Raw genomic sequence first — 20179 nt, 5'->3', positions numbered from 1 at the left:
GGGTTCCAGTCACCTGAACCACTGACAAATATCACAGAGTCTGTCTCATGATAAACTCATTGATCTTGCAGGACACCCAGGAGACTGTAAATCTCTAGATGTACAAATAATGTGTTTAAGAGGGCTATTACAATGCCAGTGTTGCACTCCAAGGTTATACATCCTTTGGCATGCTTTCACAAGATAGTGGCCAAACCCTGACTGAGAAAATTATATGGACGCACATCATAAGCTTGAGAAAAGAGGTAGCTGTACAGCTTGTTTGGTTCTCTCACAATGGTGGTATAGAGAAGATTGGACTCCTGACCAAATTTACTCCACAGAGAATTTAAAAACAGTTTGGCAATTTGGTGTTTTGTGTGTTTTTTTAATATGTTAAGACTGTAAAACAATGTCTTCGTTCTGCCTGCAATATTCAACTTATTTAGCTTTTTTGTCATCATCTGTGTACCAGGTTGGGTAGCCTGAAGCTTCCTGCTTGTGGCAGAGTTGTAGTTTTTTATAATCTGATGAAAGACCGCTATCCCTCTGTTGAAAATGCCAAATAGCATAGATTTCACAGACCCTGTAGCCATTCTGCAGAGCCTTGTTCAGTTCCAGGGTATACCAGGTGCCCACAAGGGGTCTTTCTTCATTGCTGTGGGTGCAGAAAGTCTGGCAGGCTCCAGCACAAATGCCCCACAGGGGAAACAATAGCTTGCCATTTATCCTCATGGGAAGCACAGGGAAAAAGAGCCTTGTAGGAACCTCCTGGATTGCTTATGCTCTGCTGTCTTGTCCCTTCAGCAGATTTCAGGGTGGTTGAAGTCCCCCATGAGGACCAGGGCCTGTGAACGTGAAGCTACTTCTAGCTCTCTGTGGAAAGCCTCATCCACTTGTTCTTCATGATCAGGCAGCCTGTAGCAGACACCCACTACAATGTTACCCATACTGGTCTGCTCTTTAATTCTTACCCATAAGCTCTCAGGTGGCTCATCATCCATCCCCAGGCAGAACTCCATGCATTCCAGCTGTTCTTTCACAGAACATTGCAACACTCCAGTCATGGGAGCCATGATCCCAACAAGATTGTAGCCCTGCAACAGCACATGGGTCTCTAATTCCTCATGTTTATTCCCCATGATATGTGCATTAACGCACAGGCACTTCAGAGAGGCACCCCAGCATGTTGAATTCCCAGAAAGCATTTGGGAGATTTCTCCATAATGGGGCCTTGTAGGCACTTCTTTCCTTACATGCAAATGCTGGAGGTAACTCTGCTTAAGCCCTGTTTTGTTCATTTTGTGTTCCTTTTTGTTCACATCACTCCAGGCCCTTTGCTCATCAACCCTGTCCATCACTCCCTCACAGGGCTGCTGCTAACTCTCTCCCTTCCAGGGAGATTATGGTCGTATTATGGTGTAAATACAGATAGTGATGACCCTAAAAAAGATCATGATAGAGCAAGGCTCTATCATCAGGAACAATGAGAAGCAGGCTACAAAAACCAGGCCCCTTTGGAAGACACAGAAGGTGGTCTATGACAAAATGATACTGACTAAAACTTTTAACAGCCTCCCCTATGGCTTTTGATCATGGGCATGCAATGGAAACACCCCTTTTCTGCTGTTCTGGTAGGGCCTAGCAACTGTGGGAAAAGTTATTTTATAAAAAGTCTTCTGGAGAATGCCAACTGCTTGTTGTCTCTTATGCCTGAGAATTATTGGAGCACAGGTCTTATGAGGAGCGGCTGAGGGAACTGGGGTTGTTTAGCCTGGAGAAGAGGAGGCTGAGGGGAGACCTTATCGCGCTCTACAACTACCTGAAAGGAGGTTGTAGTGAGGTGGGTGTTGGTCTCTTCTCTCAAGTAGCTAGCGATAGGGCGAGAGGGAATGGGCTCAAGCTGCGCCAGGGGAGGTTTAGGTTGGATATTAGGAAAAATATCTTCACGGAAAGGGTGGTCAAGCATTGGAACAGGCTGCCCAGAGAGGTGGTGGAGTCACCATCCCTGGAAGCGTTCAAAAAACAGGTAGACGTGGCACTCTGGGACATGGTTTAGTGGGCATGGTGGTGTTGGGTTGACGGTTGGACTGATGATCTTAGAGGTCCTTTCCAACCTTAATGATTCCTAGTTTTTACTTTCATTAAAAAAATAATCCAGCCACCAAGCCAGGAAACATGAAATTAATTATTACTCTACCCTTAATTGGTTTAGCGGTGGACTTGGTAGTGTTAGGTTAATGGTTGGGCTGGATGATCTTAAAGGTCTTTTCCAACCTAAACGGTTCTATGATTCTATGGTTCTATGAAAATTGCTAGCCAGCGCTCTCCAGGTTGGTTTTGTGGATGCGTATTCACAACCACACTCGCTGGTCTTGGAGAAACATGGGCCTTAGGGAGCTAGTAGCTCGGGTACATGCCCAGAAATGTTTCTCTGGCATTGGGAGTCTGCTGCAAGAAACCAGGAAAGCTGTTTGGTGTCCATTCTCACATGTGGTCAGAGTGCAGGTCTCTTCCCATTTATTTCTGTCATGTTGTCAAATATGCCGTACAGAATCATATTAACGGTGGTGGTCAAGGTCCCTGTAAAGTGTAATTCTGCTCTCAGGTTCCCTGTTTTAATCAGGGAACAGTGGTCAGCACATTCTTGATCTGGAGACAGGTTGAAGGGGAACAGGATATAGGCATGGGTGAACTCCTCCCTGTCAACCAGCAGGGAATGGTCTTTCATATGGCTGCCAATAATCTGAACAAGCTACAGTGGTTTCACCAGGATTTGTTCACCATCCACATAGATGGTCACAAAACTGATATAATAATGTTTAAAATTGAAAGTGTCCTTAGCATAATTGCCACTAAAAGCGTCATTATCTATGAACCCAATAACAACAAGCTTGGGCAGTTGTCCCAGGAACAATTTTCCATAAGTAATGCCTCAGCATGTCCCAAATGCAACCCAGGTGCCACCCACACCTTCTTCTCAAACACTGAGGCATAAGTAGTCAGCTTGCAGGCTCCTGCTGCTCGGGAGCTCATCGAACAAAACCTACACATCAGGTTAATTTTTATATCCACGTTGTTCAACAAAAGCTTGTCTTGAAAGAACAGATCACTGTGGAAGAGTCCCTACAGTTCAGTCCTCCTATTCTGGGCTGTCAGAGTTGAGCATTCCCTAAACACCTGATTACCAACACCATCCAGCATGACTGTTTCCTGCAGCCTGGCTGTGTCTTCGTAGAACAGCCCAGTGGAAGAGTGTGTGGACAGCGTGTCATGGCATGACTGTAACTGAGAAGCAACTCAATGAAGGCGCGGTAGGAGTAGCAGCTGTTGCTCTGGATTATCAGTTGGTCTGTGTTGTGGGTTAACCCCAGTAGGCAGCTAAGCACCACACAGCTGCTCACTCACTCCCCCCACAGCGGGATAAGGGAGAGAATCAGAAGGGTAAAAGTGTGAAAACTCGTGGGTTGAGATAAAGACAGTTTATTAGGGAAAGCAAAAGCTGCGCGCATAAGCAAAGCAAAATAAGGAATTCATTCACTACCTCCCATCTGCAGGCAGGTGTTTAGCCATCTCCAGGAAAGCAGGGCTTCATCACATGTAACGGTTACTTGGGAAGACAAACACCATAACTCCGAACAGCCCCCCTTCCTCCTCCTTCCCTGCAGCTTTTCTTGCTGAGCATGATGTCATATGGTATGGAATATCCCTTTGGTCGGCTGGGGTCAGCTGTCCCACCTGTGTCCCCTCCCAACTTCTTGTGAACCCCCAGCCTACTTGCTGGCAGGGCAGTGTGAGAAAGAGAGAAGGCCTTGACTCTGTGTAAACACTGTTCAGCAATATCTAACACTTTTGGTCACAATTCCAAACCATAGCACAATATGAGCTGCTATGAAGAAAATTAACTCCATCCCAGCCAAAACCAGTACAATCTCCACCCCTTTATTTCATACCATTTATATCATGCTCAGGTCCCACGCTATCCAATACATCCGCATTAACTACTACCCCCGTCCCCGTCCTTTGATATATACACAGATAACATTTCCTTAGTCTGTGGGCCACTTCTGTGAAATGTCCACTGAGTTCATTTAGTCCATGACTTTTGGCTCCATCTGTTATGGTGGCCACACAGGACAGGAGAGGTGCTCTGTTGCCTGCAGTTATTGGGTGCCAAAGCCAGCCCTGGCTGGCTGGCCAGTGTCTGGCCACTGCTGCACTTGCACTGCTTCTTGTGAGGCTCATTCTCCATTCATTCGGGTGGTTCCCACTATAGTATTTCCTATAACATGCAGCTCAAATCATGTCTTACCAGAATTTAAAGGTATACCCATTACAATCTCCACCTCTTGTCCCTTTGGACCAGACCATAGGGTTTAACATTGCAATGAACTCCATCCCTTGCACCTGCTCTGGTGTAGGCTTATCTACAGGACACAGTCCCTTAAGGATGTACCTGTTGTGGTGTGGCCTTATCCATGGGCCCTCATCCTTTGGGGGAGTACCTGCTCCGTCATGGACTTATCCATGAGCCACAGTCCCTTCAGGGGAGTACCTGCTTTGGTGTGGATTTGGCCATGGCCACAGACGCTTCGGGGTGTATGTGCTCCCATGTGGCCTTATCCACAGGTCACAGTCCCTTCGACTCAAGTTCACACTGGAGCTCTAGCCTGTCCAATACAGCAGCACAAGAACAGCAGCAGTGCCCCGGACATGTGCCAAAACAGGCACATGGCCATTGCTGTTATCAAAATGTTCCCAGGCACAGCAGAATAAGATAATAAGGAATACAGCAAGCAGCAAAAGCAAGCAGCAGCCACTAACAAGCACTAGACTCTAATATACAGTAAGGCAAGCAAACCCCATGGCACACACAGGAGCCTGCCCATTAATAGCTAAAGAGCTATAAATTCAGTCTAGCACATTCTAACCAAATCCGTCATTATCTCAAATCCTTCAAGCCCCACATTGGGTGTCAAAAAGGACTGTTGTGGGTTAACCCCAGTAGGCAGCTAAGCACCACACAGCCACTCGCTCACTCACTTCCCCACCACCACCCCAAATAATGGGATGGGTGAAGATGAAAGAAAGAGTAAAAGAAAGAAAACTCATGGGTCAAGATAAAAATTGTTCAATAAGCAAAGAAGTGGAAGAAGAGAGGAAGAAAGTAAAACAGATGATGCAAAGGCAATCACTCACCACCTCCCATGGTTAGACCGATGCCCAACCAGTTCCCAAACAAAAGATGGTTAACGTTCCTAAACCCCTTCCTCTCCATTTTATTGCTGAGCATGATGTTATATGTCATGGAATATGTATTTGGTTAATTCAGGTCATCTGCCTGGTTGCGTCCCCTCCCAACCTCTTGCACACCCCCAATCTATTCGGGGGGGGGGGGGGGGGGGGCAGAGTGAGAAACAGAGAAGACCTTGACGCTGTGCAAACACTGTTTAGCAATATCTACAACATTGGTGTGTTATCAACACTGTTTTGGTCGCAAATCCAAAACAAAGCACCATACGGGCTGCTATGAAGAAAATTAACTCCATCCCAACCAGACCCAGTACAGTCTCCCAGCGTAACGTCCAGCTGGCTGAATATAGAGGCCAGTGGGTAATTCAAGAGACCCACAGCCTCACCAGCTCCAAGGTTGGACTTGTCACCTTTTACAATCTTGCAGAAAAGATTTAGCATTGTTGTTCAGATCTATGTCATCTTCCCTGTTCCCAGCTATGAAAAAGTCCAGGGGTGCAGACTCTGCAATAGCGGAAAGTGGAAACACCTCTATAAATAGGCTTCTCACAGTGCTGGTCTGCGTCAGGGACACTGCAAACAAATCCAGCTTGGATCTGGTACATTCTTCCCAGCATCCATGAACGAAAGCCATCCCTTTTAAAATATATTGCCTTTTCTAGCGGTGGAACAGGCCCTCTTTCTCTGGGTTTTCTGTTTCTTTTGCACCATTTGGACTGGGCTGTTGTTCTTTTTCTTGTCCTGGCCAGACTGCTGTCTGGTGTCCCCCTTCCCTTTTCCTTTAAAGGGCTCAGGCGGTCCTTCCCTCTGGGGGCGTGACGTGGGTCTCTTTCTTTTGAGGCTTTTTCTTTGAATATAAGCAAGCCCTGACACCTCCTGATTTGCTGGTGTTGCCAGATTGTCCAGAACGACCTTGGAAACATGTCCAAACACATTTCTTGAAATGTCTTGAGTGGCACTTTTAATGTGTGGCTTAACAAATTCCAAGCCTCTTTTCAAAAGCAGAACAGCCTTTCTAAAGAGGCTGTGTAATTTAGCTACAATGCCCACTCCATACATCACAAGAATGCCTTGAAAACCAGAGAGACCATTGCCTGCCTGGGATCTGTAATAATTCATGTACAAGGCTGAGTCCCCATAATTCTTTACCACTACCATTTTGGAGTGATTTCTTAAAATATCAGAGACTTCTGGGGCTGGCTATGAAGCTTCACAGTCACCTTCTGTGGTGGGTTGAATTTGGCTGGCTGCCAGACTCCTACCAGGTTGCTCGCTCATTCCCCCTCCTCAACAGGACAGGGGGAGAAAATAAGATGGACAAGCTCGTGGTTTGAGACAAAGACAGTTGAATAAGAAAAGCAAAAGCTGCATGTGGAAGCAAAGCATAAATATGAATCCATTCACTATTTCCTATCAGCAAGCAGAAGTCCAGCTGCTTCCTGGAAAGCAGGGCCTGAGCATGCGTAGCAGTTGCTTGGGAAGACAAATGCCATAACCATGAATGTCCCTGCATCCTCCCCCTTTCCCTCAGTTTTTATTGCCGAGCATGATGTCATATGGTATGGAACATCCCTTTGTTCCGTTTGGGTCAGCTGTCCCAACTATGACCCCTCCCAACCTCTTGCCCACCCCCAAACTACTGGCCCCTGGGGTTGGGAGAAACAGCCTTGACGTTGTGCGAGCACTGTTCAGCAACAGCCAAAACATTGGTATGTTATCAACACTGTTTTAGTCACAAATGCAAAGCACAGCACCATACTGGCTGCTATAAAGAAAGTTAACTCCATCCCAGTCAGACCCAGTACACCTTCCCAAAACAAAATAGAATAGAACAGAGCAGTTCAGTTGGAAGGGACCTACAACAATCATCTAGCCCAACTGCCTGACCACTTCAGGGCTGACCAAATGTTAAAGCATATTATTAAGGGCATTGTCCAAATGCCTCTTAAACACTGGCAGGCACGAGGCATCGACCGCCTCTCTGGGAAGCCTGTTCCAGTGTTTGACCACCCTCTCGGTAAAGAAATGCTTCCTAATGTCAAGTCTGAACCTCCCCTGATGCAGCTTTGAGCCATTCCCACGCGTCCTGTCACAGGATACCAGGGAGAAGAGATCAGCACCTCCCTCTCCACTTCCCCTCCTCAGGAAGCTGTAGAGAGCAATGAGGTCGCTGCTCAGCCTCCTTTTCTCCAAACTAGACAAACCCAGAGTCCTCAGCCGCTCCTCATAGGACATGCCTTCCAGCCCTTTCACCAGCTTTGCTGCCCTCCTCTGGACGCATTCAAGGACCTTCACATCCTTCTTAAATTGTGGGGCCCAGAACTGCACACAGTACTCAAGGTGAGGCCACACAATTGCTAAATACAGCAGGATAATCACCTCTTTTGACCGGTTGGTTATACTGTGTTTAATGCACCCCAGGATGCGGTTTGCGCTCTTGGCTGACTCATATTGGCACACTGCTGACTCCTATTGAGCCTGCTGTCAACCAGCACCCCCAGATCCCTTTCTGCAGGGCCTTTCTCCAGCCACTCCTCTCCCAATTTATACTTGTGCCCGGTGTTACTCTGTCCCAGGTGCAGAATCCAGCATTTGGACTTGTTAAATTTCATGCCATTGATGATTCGGAGATGGTTGCCCCAAAATGAAAGCCTTCTGTGCATCTGCTAATACAATCACCCCAAGAGTTCACACTAAACTAGAGGAACTTCCTACAGAATTTTATTCTGGACAACCTCTACTGGTGAAAATGCCTCAGATTGGAATGGTACTAACTACGCCCAAAAACCCCTATGCATGGGAAGCTAAGGATTGTTCAGGAAGAGTACACCGGATTAGCACCCGGTGGATCTCACCCTCTTTTTAACCCTGCCGGTTAAATACGACCGGGCACGTTTGTTTCCTTTTTGTGTTCACAGGAATCTCAAAGAAGACTCCGATTGAAGTAGATGTCCGTGGCGTGCTGCTGAATCCATTGTATATTATGATTGTTGATTTCGTCAATGCGTGAATATACGATGCGGGGCTTCATTTTGATTCTAATACAACTCCCTTTGATGTGTAGCCAGAAAGACCCAGGATGGCCGTGGTCCCAAGCCCATATTAGATACAATAAGATTATGGGAACACGTCCCATCAAAGGAAACTTAAATTTAGCTACTGTAGCTATGCATGGAGCCGAGGTATTCTCAAAGCACGAGTGGGGCTGGGACAGTGGATGGCTTCCACTCCTGAGGGGAAAAGCAGGAGAAAAAATCCAAGTAGGGTGTAGAATGATCGACGGATCAACCCATGAAAAGGTCACCTCCATGGTAATATCTAACGCTTCCAGAAATCCAATAACAGCAAAGTCTTGTGCCACCGACAAGTGGGATTGCTGGTATAATTTTACTCTGATGAGGCCCACTATTGTGTCTTGTATATGGCAACCACATTGTATAGGGCCAGGGCTGTCAAAACAACACTGTATAGGACTGTCATTCCAGTTCAAGATAGATATGATTGGACCTGATCCAACTATACCACCTGACCTAATCTCACCCACTCCACTTGATATGCTACAATATGGAGTCAGGAATATACCCATTCCATCTCATGATGATCTTTGGAACCATGCATTGTCACGATATAGTGCAAGCATTGGAACACTACAAAACAAAAGGGATTTAAACTTATCCACTCTAGTTATACATGGAAATGAGGTATATTCCAGGGATGAATGGAGTTGGAATGACTCTCTTCAGATGGCTAGACTTCATGCCATCCCAGGACAGACAATACAAATTGGCTGCCGAATGACTAATGGATCTACTTACCGTCGGCCGACTGAAATTAAAACAGTCTACACTGACTCTTCCAGACTGGAAAATTATAATACCGAGTGTTACAAAATAACTGAACCCAATTCAGATTGTTGGTACAATCTCACCTATACCAAACCTATGATTGTGTACTGTCTTTGGGGTTACAGAGGCACTGAATTACTATTTGAATTTATGATTGATACAGCAACATCTACGTCAATTGCAAAGGATAAGAAACCTCTGCCCCCACAAATGTCTGGAAATGCACCGACTCGGCCTCCCATTAGTCTCCTTTCGTCTTCGACACAGGCCCTTACATAATTAAAAATACAGGTCAGCAACAAATGCTGTTTAATCCGTCATGCTCCCTCAAACGAGTGGAATTAGTGGTGCAGACTAATATCTCTGCAATTAAACCTACCTGCTCACCATTCCTGAGTACATCTTATGCAGGATGGTCAGCATGTTTACACAAACAGACTCCCATCTCTCCAAAACGATCAAAGAGAGATGTGACCGGTGTCTTAGGAACGGGACTAGGAGTCTTAAACAGCATAGATGCTGAAGTACTTGCTAATAAATTAGCCACAGTAACCAGTGACTTAAATGCATTGAAACACCCCTTACAATCTTCTCTTTCAGCTCTGGGAACTAACCAATGGCTCTTATTGGACATGCTGCCTCAGTGGGGAGAGGTAAATAAGAAAGACCACCAGTTGATTGCAGATGCACTCGGCGCTGCCCAAAATAATGTTTCTCTAGCTCTTAGTTGTATTCAAGCTCAACTGTGGATGCAATCTATAGTAGCTGCAATAATACGAGAAGGTGAAGGCGGCACCTTGCCCACTGAAATCCGAAAGGTCATTTGGGACAATGCAACTGAATTTGAGAGAAAATTCCAGTCCTGGTGGTATCCAGTTAATTTCACCTATAACCCTACTGACGGCAAAGTCACCGCTTTTGTCTTAACAATACACGATGCTTCAGTATACACCATATACCCAATCATCGCGTTAGGGTTGAATCACAAGGGTACCATACTCTATCCTTTAGAGCATAGAGTGTGGGCCCAACGAAATGGAAACAAATGGCAAACTGTTGATGTTAATGCATGCATTGTATGGGAACAACAAGGATTCATTTGTGAGAGTAATACCATCAAAGCTCAAGACATTTGTCTTGACACCGAACAAAATGTTTGTCATTTTGAAATACAACCCAACGAAGCCCCTGAAACCGTACTAGTATATATTGGGATGTGTTTGTATGAGAACCCTTTGTGATTTTCTATTAGTAGATAACATTACTGTAGATATAAGTGATTGCTCAAATATTTGTGTTTGTAACTTTACTAAAATCGTAGGATGTGACTTCAATTATTCAGCTCCTGTTACGTCTTATGAATTGCTACGATCTAACTATACATTGTATCAAGATTTACTACCTACTCCTATTGGAATGAATCTCACATTGGTGAGGAAACAGTTGCAACACGATGACCTGGACCAACTGCTAAAACGCGTCCGAAATAATGGACACAGAACTCTCATCACCGTCCATCATGATGCAGAAGAGATATACCATGTCTTGGAAAGAGTGAAGAAAGACGGAGAACACCACTGGTGGGACACTCTATTTGGATGGTCACCGACCGCAACAGGAGTTGTAAATAGGATGCTTCACCCTGTAGTTGTTTTACTAATACTGTATGGTGTCTTATTTTAACCATTGCTTTATATGTTAAGCTTTGGATTATGATGAAACATTTGTCTCATCTAGTATCCCCACGGGATGTGTGTGTACTCGACAATCCTCACCACAAGAACATATGTGATGCACCCAATGCATTCCAAATATCGTGAAGCTTGAGTGACTATAGTCACGGGGTGGATTATGTGGAGTAATTGCTGGAGGTGACTTAGAGATTAAACTTAGATTTATGCTTTTAGGAAAGGCACAGCATTGAAGAAGCTTTCTGAGTGAAATGCAGCTGATATGCAAGGAATCTATTCCACAGAAAGTTCCCTAGGCCTGCAACCTTAGATGTCGGCAACACCAGGGGAACTTGGTGCACTGGCTCTAAGAGGAACTGCCCAGAGGGTGGAGCGGTGTGGAGACATCACGGCCAAACTCTGCGATGATATGGGAACTCGGAGGAGTACCACGGCACTGATAAGTTGCATATTTGTTACCCTGGGCCAACAGTCTGTCATGATTTTGACAAAATGCTGTCCTTTTGGTAAACTTTGCTCATTATAATATCATTATAATACCAAAACACACCTCCATCCCAGAAGCTACCCGCCTCTAAGGTGCAACCACTCCTCACTGAGCCTGTGCTCTGAATTTTTCCTAGCCTATACCTTTAAAACGAAGCGAGAAAGTTTTACCCCAATCATAACAAAGTATGTACGACTAGAGTCACTCAAGCTCCACCTGAAAGGTAAAAAATAGTATAAATTAGCCTAAGAGAGAGGGGATATTAGGGAAGATAGCATCGTGTACCACTCTGACTTCTGGGATCAGTCGACGGGCTGAGCCTCTCTTCCCCCCCATCGGGACGCCTTTGGGTAAGATTCTAACACTTGGTTATACCAAATGCCTTCCCGGGAAACTTAGAAACCTCTATAGAGTCGCTTCATGTCTTTTGATGCATCTGTGTTATCCATGCTTTGGTATTTGCATGTGCCTTGGAGTCAGTGAATTTCTCGCCGGTAATCCAAAGAACCTGTGTGTCTGTTGCTTTAATAAATTGCTTTGACTCATTGGTCTAGCCGTGATAGTGGTCATTGAACGCGACCAGACGCTTTAAGTGTGGCCGTGGTAGTTCATGCAACACGACTAGACGAAAGGTGCCTACGTTATTTGTGAATCCGTAATCGTGATAGTTCAGTGCACTGAACGCGACCGGACTTATAACGATAAATTGGGTACCTTCCAAAGCCCTCTTGACGCAACAATGGGTGATGATTGAGAGGGGTCCTGCTGTAACATCCACTAGCTCCTTCAGTACTCTGGGATGAATCCCATCAGGCCTCATGGACCTGTGAACATTCAGCTGATACAGGAGGAGGTAGAGAAAATCGGGAGTGAAGTTGAGCCCGGGAAGAAAGGAGGGGTGGGGGGAAGGTGTTTTAAGATTTAGTTTTTATTTCTCATTATCCTACTCTGATTTGACTGGTAATAAATTAAACTGATTTTCCCCAAGTCAAGTCTGCTTTGCCCGTGACGGTAATTGCTGAGTCATCTCTCCCTGTCCTTATCTCGACCCATGAGCTTTTCGGTACATTTTCTCTCCCCTGTCTAGTTGAGAAGGGGAGTGATAGAGCGGCTTTGGTGGGCACTTGGCATCCTGCCAGGGTCAACCCACCACACAGACACACATTCCACTTGCCCGAGAGCTCCAGGGGCCTCACCAGCCGTGTGGTGAAGTTCAAGCTGTGGTTTTGTGGAAAAATTCTGTCACTGGCATTGCTGGGTAGTGTGATGTAGAGACTCCTGTCCACTGTCCTTCTTTTTCCCTCACTCCACTGCCAATCACTAGATGTCCTGGACTTGGGAGGCTTCCATGCCACTTCACCAGCATCTGTTTCTTTCTTCTTTTCCCTTTTGTAGCGATGATCTTCTCAATTTTGTCGATTCTGTCCTTGTCAGATTTTGTCCTCACTTCATTATTAGCAACAAAATGGTGAGCATTATACTACTTCAACAACTTGTTTAAAGGCTGGTTTAGAAATCCTTTTCCCCAGCTGGTCTTTATTTTCTGAGGCATTCGCCTCCTGCTAAAAATTGTTTTAAAAGCCTGGGCTATTTTAGAGCCCATTTTGCATTTTATATCAGTGGCCTAGACTTGCTTGGAGAATACGTCTGTCACCATTAAGATGTACTTAACACCACTGTTGTATTTGGAAAACTGTGGATCCACTTCTGCCACATTTACTTTGTTACTTTTAAAGTGCTTTCTTGCCATCTTGTGTAAGCTGTAAGGTTGCCACTTGGCTTCTGTTTAGATCAGCAATTTTCCTTTTAGTGGCTTCACAAAGGGTATTTATACCCCCAAAGCTTCCCAACTTCCCAGGAGCATAGTAAATGTCTTTTAACAGAAGTGGTGGTATAGACATGTCTACAGACATGCTGTTACTGCACACATGTAAGAAATGCAACACTGGACAATCAGTTTATCTCATGTACAAGGAAACTTTGTTGACAGGATATAAGGGGAGTTGGTTGCCAGTCAAGCTTCTCCAGCCTTTTTTCCTTTTTTCCTAGAATGACATGGTCCCTTCTATGCCCGTTCTCCTTTCTTTGACTGCAGCAGGCCTGGGCAGAAAATCAAACAGGTCACAGCCCATTTCTGTCCTCTACCTGCTCAGTCACTCAGACAGAACTTTTTGAGACTTTCTACAAGGTCATCGACCTAAGGATAAGGAAACACATATAGGACAAGCAAGCACCCTATAGTGGTCTTACAGGTAGCTGTAAGACCCCTCACACACACACACACAGCTGTGGGCAAATGGAGCTCCCCCAGCACAACCACCCATCCTCTCTGTGTGAAACTTACTTAACTTAAAAATCAGTCTCCATTTCACTTGTTTTTCTTAAGTTTGCATTTTGTTCTGGTTTTCCATTTTAGTAGACACTGTTTGCCTGTATGTTGCAGCACAGCACAAAGAAGCTTCCTCAGTAATATTGTATGGTCATCCTAGTGGTTTGGGAGCCAGTGAGGGAGTGTCTGGTCACACTCACAGGATTAGCCCCTTGCCCCACAGACATGTTCAGTTTTTCATGCCCCCCCACCATCTTCAGCCACACCCTTCGCTTTAACTCTCCTCTCCCCACTCCAGACATGTTAAGACTTGTTTAACAGACTTGTAAACAGTGATTCCAGAACCCTATTGTCTCGCCTCATCTCTTCTCTTCTGATCATAGAATCATAGAATGGTTTGGGTTGGAAGGGACCTTTAAAGATCATCTAGTTCCAACCCCCCTGCCATGGGCAGGGACATCTTTCACTAGATCAGGTTGCTCAAAGTCCCATCCAACCTGACCTTGAACACTTCCAATGATGGGGCATCCACAACTTCTCTGGGCAACCTGTTGCAGTATCTCACCACCCTCATCATAAAGAATTTCTTCCTTATGTCCAATCAAAATCTACCCTCTTTCAGTTTAAAACTGTTGCCCCTTGTCCTGCCACTACAGGCCCTGGTAAAAAGCGTCTCTCCGTCTTTCTTATAAGCCCCCTTTATATATTGAAAGGCTGCAATAAGGTCTCCCCAGAGCCTTCTCTTCTCCAGGCTGAACAACCCCAACTCTCTTAGCCTTTCTTCTTAGGAGAGGTATTCCAACCATCTGATCATTTTTGTGGCCCTCTTCTGGACCCACACCAAGAGGTCCATGTCTTTCTTGTGCTGGGGGCCCCAGAGCTGGATGCAGTACTCCAGGTGGGGTCTCACGAGAGCGGAGTAGAGGGGAAGAATCACCTCCCTCGACCTGCTGGCCATGCTTCTTTTGATGCAGCCCAGGATATGATTGGCTTTCTGGGCTGCAAGCGCACATTGCCAGCTCATGTCCAATTTTTCATCCACCAGTATCCCCAAGTCCTTCTTAGCTGCGCCATCACCTTCCCAGGGATCAAGGTGAGGCTGACCAGCCTGTAGTTCCCTGGGTCCTCCTTCTTGCCCTTCTTGAAGATGGGGATGACATTTGCTTTCCTCCAGTCCTCAGGCACTTCTCCCAGTCGCCATGTTTGATCAAAGTTTATCCAGAGTGGCCTCGCAATGACATCTGCCTGCTCCCTCAGCACTCATGGGTGCATCCCATCAGGGCCCATGGACTTATGAATGTCCAGGTTGCTGAAGTATTCCCTGACCTGATCCTCTTTCACCAAGGGTACATCTTCCTTGCTCCAGCCTTTCCCCCTGGTCTCTGGGACCTGGGATTCCTGAAAGCTGGTCTTGCCAGGAAAGACTGAGGTGAAGGCGACATTCAGTATTTCAGCCTGTTCCATATCCTGTGTAACTAGGTCCCCTGCCTCATTCAGCAGCAGACCCATATTTTTCCTAGCCTTCCTTTTGTCACCTATGTACTTAGTGAAGCTCTTCTTGTTGCCTTTGACATCCCTGGCCAGATTCAACTCCAGGTGGGCTTTGGATTTCCTAACATCATCCTTGGATGTTTGGACAGTGTTTCTCTGTTCCTTCCAAGCTACCTGTCTCTGCTTCTGTTGTCCAAAACTGATGCTGCTATAGATGTCCATTGTAAAGCCCTACCCTAACTATGCTTTTGTTTAGTTAACAGACTGTCCGAGAGCAGAAGTCTAGGTGATGTATTACTGACTTGATCAGTAAACCATGAAAGGTTGCTTGAGATCTGCCAAGAAGGGAATTAGAGGAAAGGTAATTCCGGCAGGGGGAGATTGCGACCACCAACTCATGAGCCCCCTACCACAATTACACCCCAGACTCAAACTGAAGGACAACTGAGCATGCTCACTAATTTAAATACTAGGTGAAGAGATTTTAACCAATCATAGCACTGCATATGTATTAGAGAATTAAATATGGTAATGAATGTGTATAAATAGATGCTGTCTTGATGATTCGGTGTGCTAGTTTTGTGGAAAGCCACCTAGCACCCATCTCTGCGCAGAAATGAAATAAAACAATATCTCGTCTCACTGTGTGAAGATTGGCTTATTGCACACCGGGTAAATGAGCCCTATTTGGGACAACACTTCCACCCTCTGTATACTTCATTTTGTGTTTGGGTTTGGCCAGGAGCTCCTTTTTCATCCACACAGGCCTCCTGGCATTTTTCATAGAATCATAGAATCGTTTATGTTGGAAAAGACCTTTAAGATCATCCAGTCCATCCATTAACCTAACATTACCAAGTCCACACTAAACCAATTAAGGGTAGACTAGACTAAACCATGTCCCAAAGTGCCACGTCTACCCGTTTTTTGAACGCTTCCAGGGATGGTGACTCCACCACCTCTCTGGGCAGCCTGTTCCAATGCTTGACCACCCTTTCCGTAAAGAAATTTTTCCTAATATCCAACCTAAACCTCCCCCTGGCGCAGCTTGAGCCCATTTCCTCTCGTCCTATCGCTAACTACGTGGGAGAAGAGACCAACACCCACCTCGCTACAACCTCCTTTCAGGCAGTTGTAGAGAGCGATAAGGTCACCCCTCAGCCTCCTCTTCTCCAGACTAAACAACCCCAGTTCCCTCAGCCGCTCCTCATAAGGCCTGTGCTCCAGACCCTTCCCCAGCTTCGTTGCCCTTCTCTGAACACACTCCAGCACCTCAATGTCTGTCTTGTATTGAGGGGCCCAAAACTGGACACAGTATTCCAGGTGCGGCCTCACCAGCGCCGAGTACAGGGGGACAATCACCTCCCTGCTCCTGCTGGCCACACTATTCTTGACACAAGCCAGGACGCTGTTGGCCTTCTTGGCCACCTGGGCACACTTTTGCCTGACTTCCTACTCGTTTGGATAGACCACTCTTGAGCTTCGAGGAGGTGATTCCTGAATATTAATGAACTGTCTTGGTTCCCTCTTCCCTTAAGGTCCCTATCCCATGGGACTCTTCCAAGCAGATTGCTGAAGAGGCCAAAGGCTGCTCTCCTGAAGTCCAAGGTTGTGATCTTGCTTTTCACCCTTCTACCTCCCATCAGGACCCTGAACTGCAACATCTCATGGTCACTGCAGCCAAGGCTGCCTTTGACTTTCACATCCCCAATGAGCCCCTCCTTGTTGGTGAGTAGGAGGTCCAGCAGAGCACCTCTCCTCCTTGGCTCCTCTCTCTCTTGTGTCAGGAAGTTGTCATCGATGCTCTTCAGGAACCTCCTGGAATGCTTCTGCCCTGCTGTGTTGTCCCTCCAGCAGATATTGGGGTGGTTGAAGTCCCTCATGAGGACCAGGGCCTTGCGAGCATGAGGCTGCTCCTATCTGTCTGCAGAGGGCCTCATCCGCTTGTTCTTCTTGATCAGGCAGCCTGTAGCAGACATCCACTACAATGCCACCCTTACCTGTTTTCTCTTTAATCCTAACCCATAAGCTCTCATCCATCCCCGCACACGGAGCTCTATGCACTCCAGCTGCTCTCTCACATAAAGGGCAACTATCCCTCCTCATCTTCCCAGCCTGTATCCCTCCATCACAACACTCCAGTCATGGAAGCCATCCCGCCATGTCTCTGTGATCCCAACAAGATTGTAGCCATGCAACTGCACACAGGTCTCTAACTCGTCATGTTTATTCCCCATACTGTGTGCATTAATGCACAGGCACTTCAGAGAGGCATCCCAGTATGTTGAGTTTCTGAAGAGGGTTTGGGTGATTTCTCCATACTGGGGCCTTGTAGGCACTTCCTTGCTTACATGCAAATGCTGGAAGTGACTCCACTTAAGACCCATTTTGTGATCCTTTCCTGTCACATCACCCCAGGCCCTTTGCTCATCGACCTTGTCCGTCACTCCCTCACAGGGCTGCTGGTAACTCTCTCCCTCTTCTCTCATTCTTGGTTTAAAGCCCTTCTTATGAGATCAGCCATCCTGCTGGCAAAAATGCCTTTGCCCTGCTTAGTGAGGTGGGTCCCATCTCTCCCAAGCAGACGCTGATCTGCAAACAGGGTCCCATGGTCATAGAACCCAAAACCCTGTCACCAACACCAGTTCTGCAGCCTGTACTATTAGTGCCCTTTTCCTCACACCCTTTCCCCTCACCAGCAGGACTGAGAACACCACCTGGTCCCCCATGCCCTTGACTACTGCCCCCAGAGCTCTGTATTCACTTTTGATACTGTCCAGGTTTCCTCTAGCAGTATCATTTGTGCCCACATGGAAAAATAGCCGGGGGTAGCAATGAGAAGGTCAGACCAGCTTCAGCAGTCCCTCCACAGTATCCCAGATCTGGGCCCCCAGCAGGCAGCAAACCTCTCTTGTTGATAGGTCAGGTTGGCAGATGGGGTGCCTCTGTCCCCTGCAGCAGGGAGTCACCCATTACGATCACTCGCTGCTTCTTCCTGGTAGTGTTGCATGGTTTAGGGTCAGGTGGACCACCAGATCCTTTGCTTGAAGGCACATCTGGCTTCTCTTCAACATTGAGGGTGGTGAACCTAGTTTGTAGTTGTAAACCCTTAGGTAGGTCAGGAGCCTTCCTCTGGGTGCCAGAAGTCACCAGCTTCCATCCTTCACCTTCTCCAGAGATTGCACTTACCTTAATACGAGGGGTGGGTCCTCACACCCATGTTGTCTGCATCCCCACAGTCCTGCTGTTGTCTGTTTGCTGGGTTCTGGCCCCGTAATCTAATTTACCTAAAAAGAAAGAGAAGAAAGAGAAGAAAGAGATGCCTGGGAAGTTCCTCCTTCATGAGAGTGCTTGCTGAGTAAAGGATCTCCGAGATTCCATCCCAGTCACAGCACACTTCTAGAGGATTGTCTCTTAGCTTATAGAGCTTTGCTGCAGTGAGTGACAGCTTTCCTGAACAGGTGGGTGGGAAGGAAAGTGTACTCAGCTCTCAGGTTGTCTATTCGTTTGCTGAAGGTGGCTAGCTCTGAAGAACAGGGGAGTTTCTGAGCCATGGAAGGTTTCAGCTGTTTCAGTCCATTGGCGCTGAAGGTCTCTGGTATCCCAGCTGCTCATTGAAAGGCTACATGCCTGGCTCCTTTTCCAGCCAAACATTTGTCTTGGCAGTGTTCTGTGCTGTGCTTTGCTTCTAAACCTCTGTGACCTGGGGTATTTTGGACTGTGTTAAGAAAGAACCACTCTGCAGCTGATGACAGAAAATGGACTCTAGAAGTGCCAACCTGAGCTAGAATCACCAGATACATTCTTGAGGAATGGTGGCTCTCCCTCCCAAGACTTTGCCTCTTCTTGGTCTGAAAACCTGAAGGTTTGACATGACCCTTCTTCACCTTCTAGCCTCCTAGGAGTTACTGTCTCACACAGTGAATCTAAGGCTACACAGAATAGGGCTACTATGACACAACAACCTGCAGAAGAACTGGATTAGCAGCTAGACCCAAAGGTAGGGTACCCAGACCAAAGTAGAGAAGAAGAATTTGCTCTCTTTTTTACGGAGAGCCTCTGTCACTTACATCTTCTTGCTCTTCACTGTAAGAAGCTTTCCTATGATTTGTGCTTCTGGACCAGTCAGAACCTCTCATTTTGTTGTCATTCTCACTGGTTCCTTGTCTTCCTTTCACAAACCAGATTTTCCCACAATGGCACTCTGGACTGACATAATGGTTTGTTAATTCTAATTGATGGTTTTGGAAATAAAAGCCTGGTAGAACAGGTCTTTTGGCATCCTTGAATAAACTCTGAATTGTGCCCCTGGGGCTACCAAGGGTGCATGTGAGTTTTTTGCAAACAAAAATTAGCTAAGTGTTTATTCAGTGGCAGGTTAGTGAAGTCCCAACCCACCATGTGCCTACCCTACCTAAGGGAAAGACAATGCTGCTCCATTCTGGTTATACCCACTAGAAACCTCAGTCCCCTGAGAACAGCCTGAGGAACCATTGTTAGCATTGGAGTGACAGTGATTGAAAGGAAGAGCCCAAATTCTGTTAGACAGAAGCACAAGTCCTAACTCACTTCCTATTTATTCAAGTGTGACAGCGCTACTGTCATAGCAGGGAGATGGAATAAGCAACAGAGGTTCATCATCCAAACAGCTCCCCTCCTTCGTTACTAAATATTAGTTCTCTCCGACACAAACCATCTTCCTAGTGGGTGATATAATTATACTAACACATATTTAAGCAATGTTTGGGATCTCAGACACAGAACAGGACCCAAGCAAGGAAGGGCCTGATGAAGACTCAGCTCTGGCTGTTTATCCCAATTTCTCAAGGTGTTCCTCATGCTTCATCACTCTGCCCATAAGGGTATGCCTGAGTAGTGTGATCACTGCAGAGCTGACAGAACCTGAAATAATAACAAATGCAGGTCTTTCATGAAGGGGGAACAGGGTCTGTCTGCACAAGTCATCACGCCCAATTATCTCTGTGTACATAGCTAATAAAGGGGAAAGCACTGCCACTTTCAACAGGAGTCTGGATATCTCTAGATACAGCCATTAACATGCAGATGTGTGTTTTCTCTCTGCTTAATTTAGATGAATAGGGTC

The 20179-nt window shown here is 46.3% G+C and overlaps 1 protein-coding gene across 1 annotated transcript; it reads left to right on the top strand.

Moving 5' to 3' along the window:
* Positions 1-2665: 2665 nt before the first annotated feature.
* LOC142596451 (uncharacterized) lies at positions 2666-17103 on the top strand. The gene is given in 8 exon segments (XM_075725546.1): positions 2666-2906; positions 8151-8236; positions 9323-10287; positions 10289-10741; positions 12651-12723; positions 15064-15180; positions 16614-16803; positions 17006-17103. Coding segments are annotated over 8 exon segments (2223 nt in total).
* The last annotated feature ends 3076 nt before the right edge of the window (positions 17104-20179 follow it).

This window comes from Pelecanus crispus, chromosome W (genome assembly GCF_030463565.1).
Source record: "Pelecanus crispus isolate bPelCri1 chromosome W, bPelCri1.pri, whole genome shotgun sequence".
Taxonomy (NCBI): domain Eukaryota; kingdom Metazoa; phylum Chordata; class Aves; order Pelecaniformes; family Pelecanidae; genus Pelecanus; species Pelecanus crispus.
This window is presented reverse-complemented; position numbering and strand designations above follow the sequence as displayed.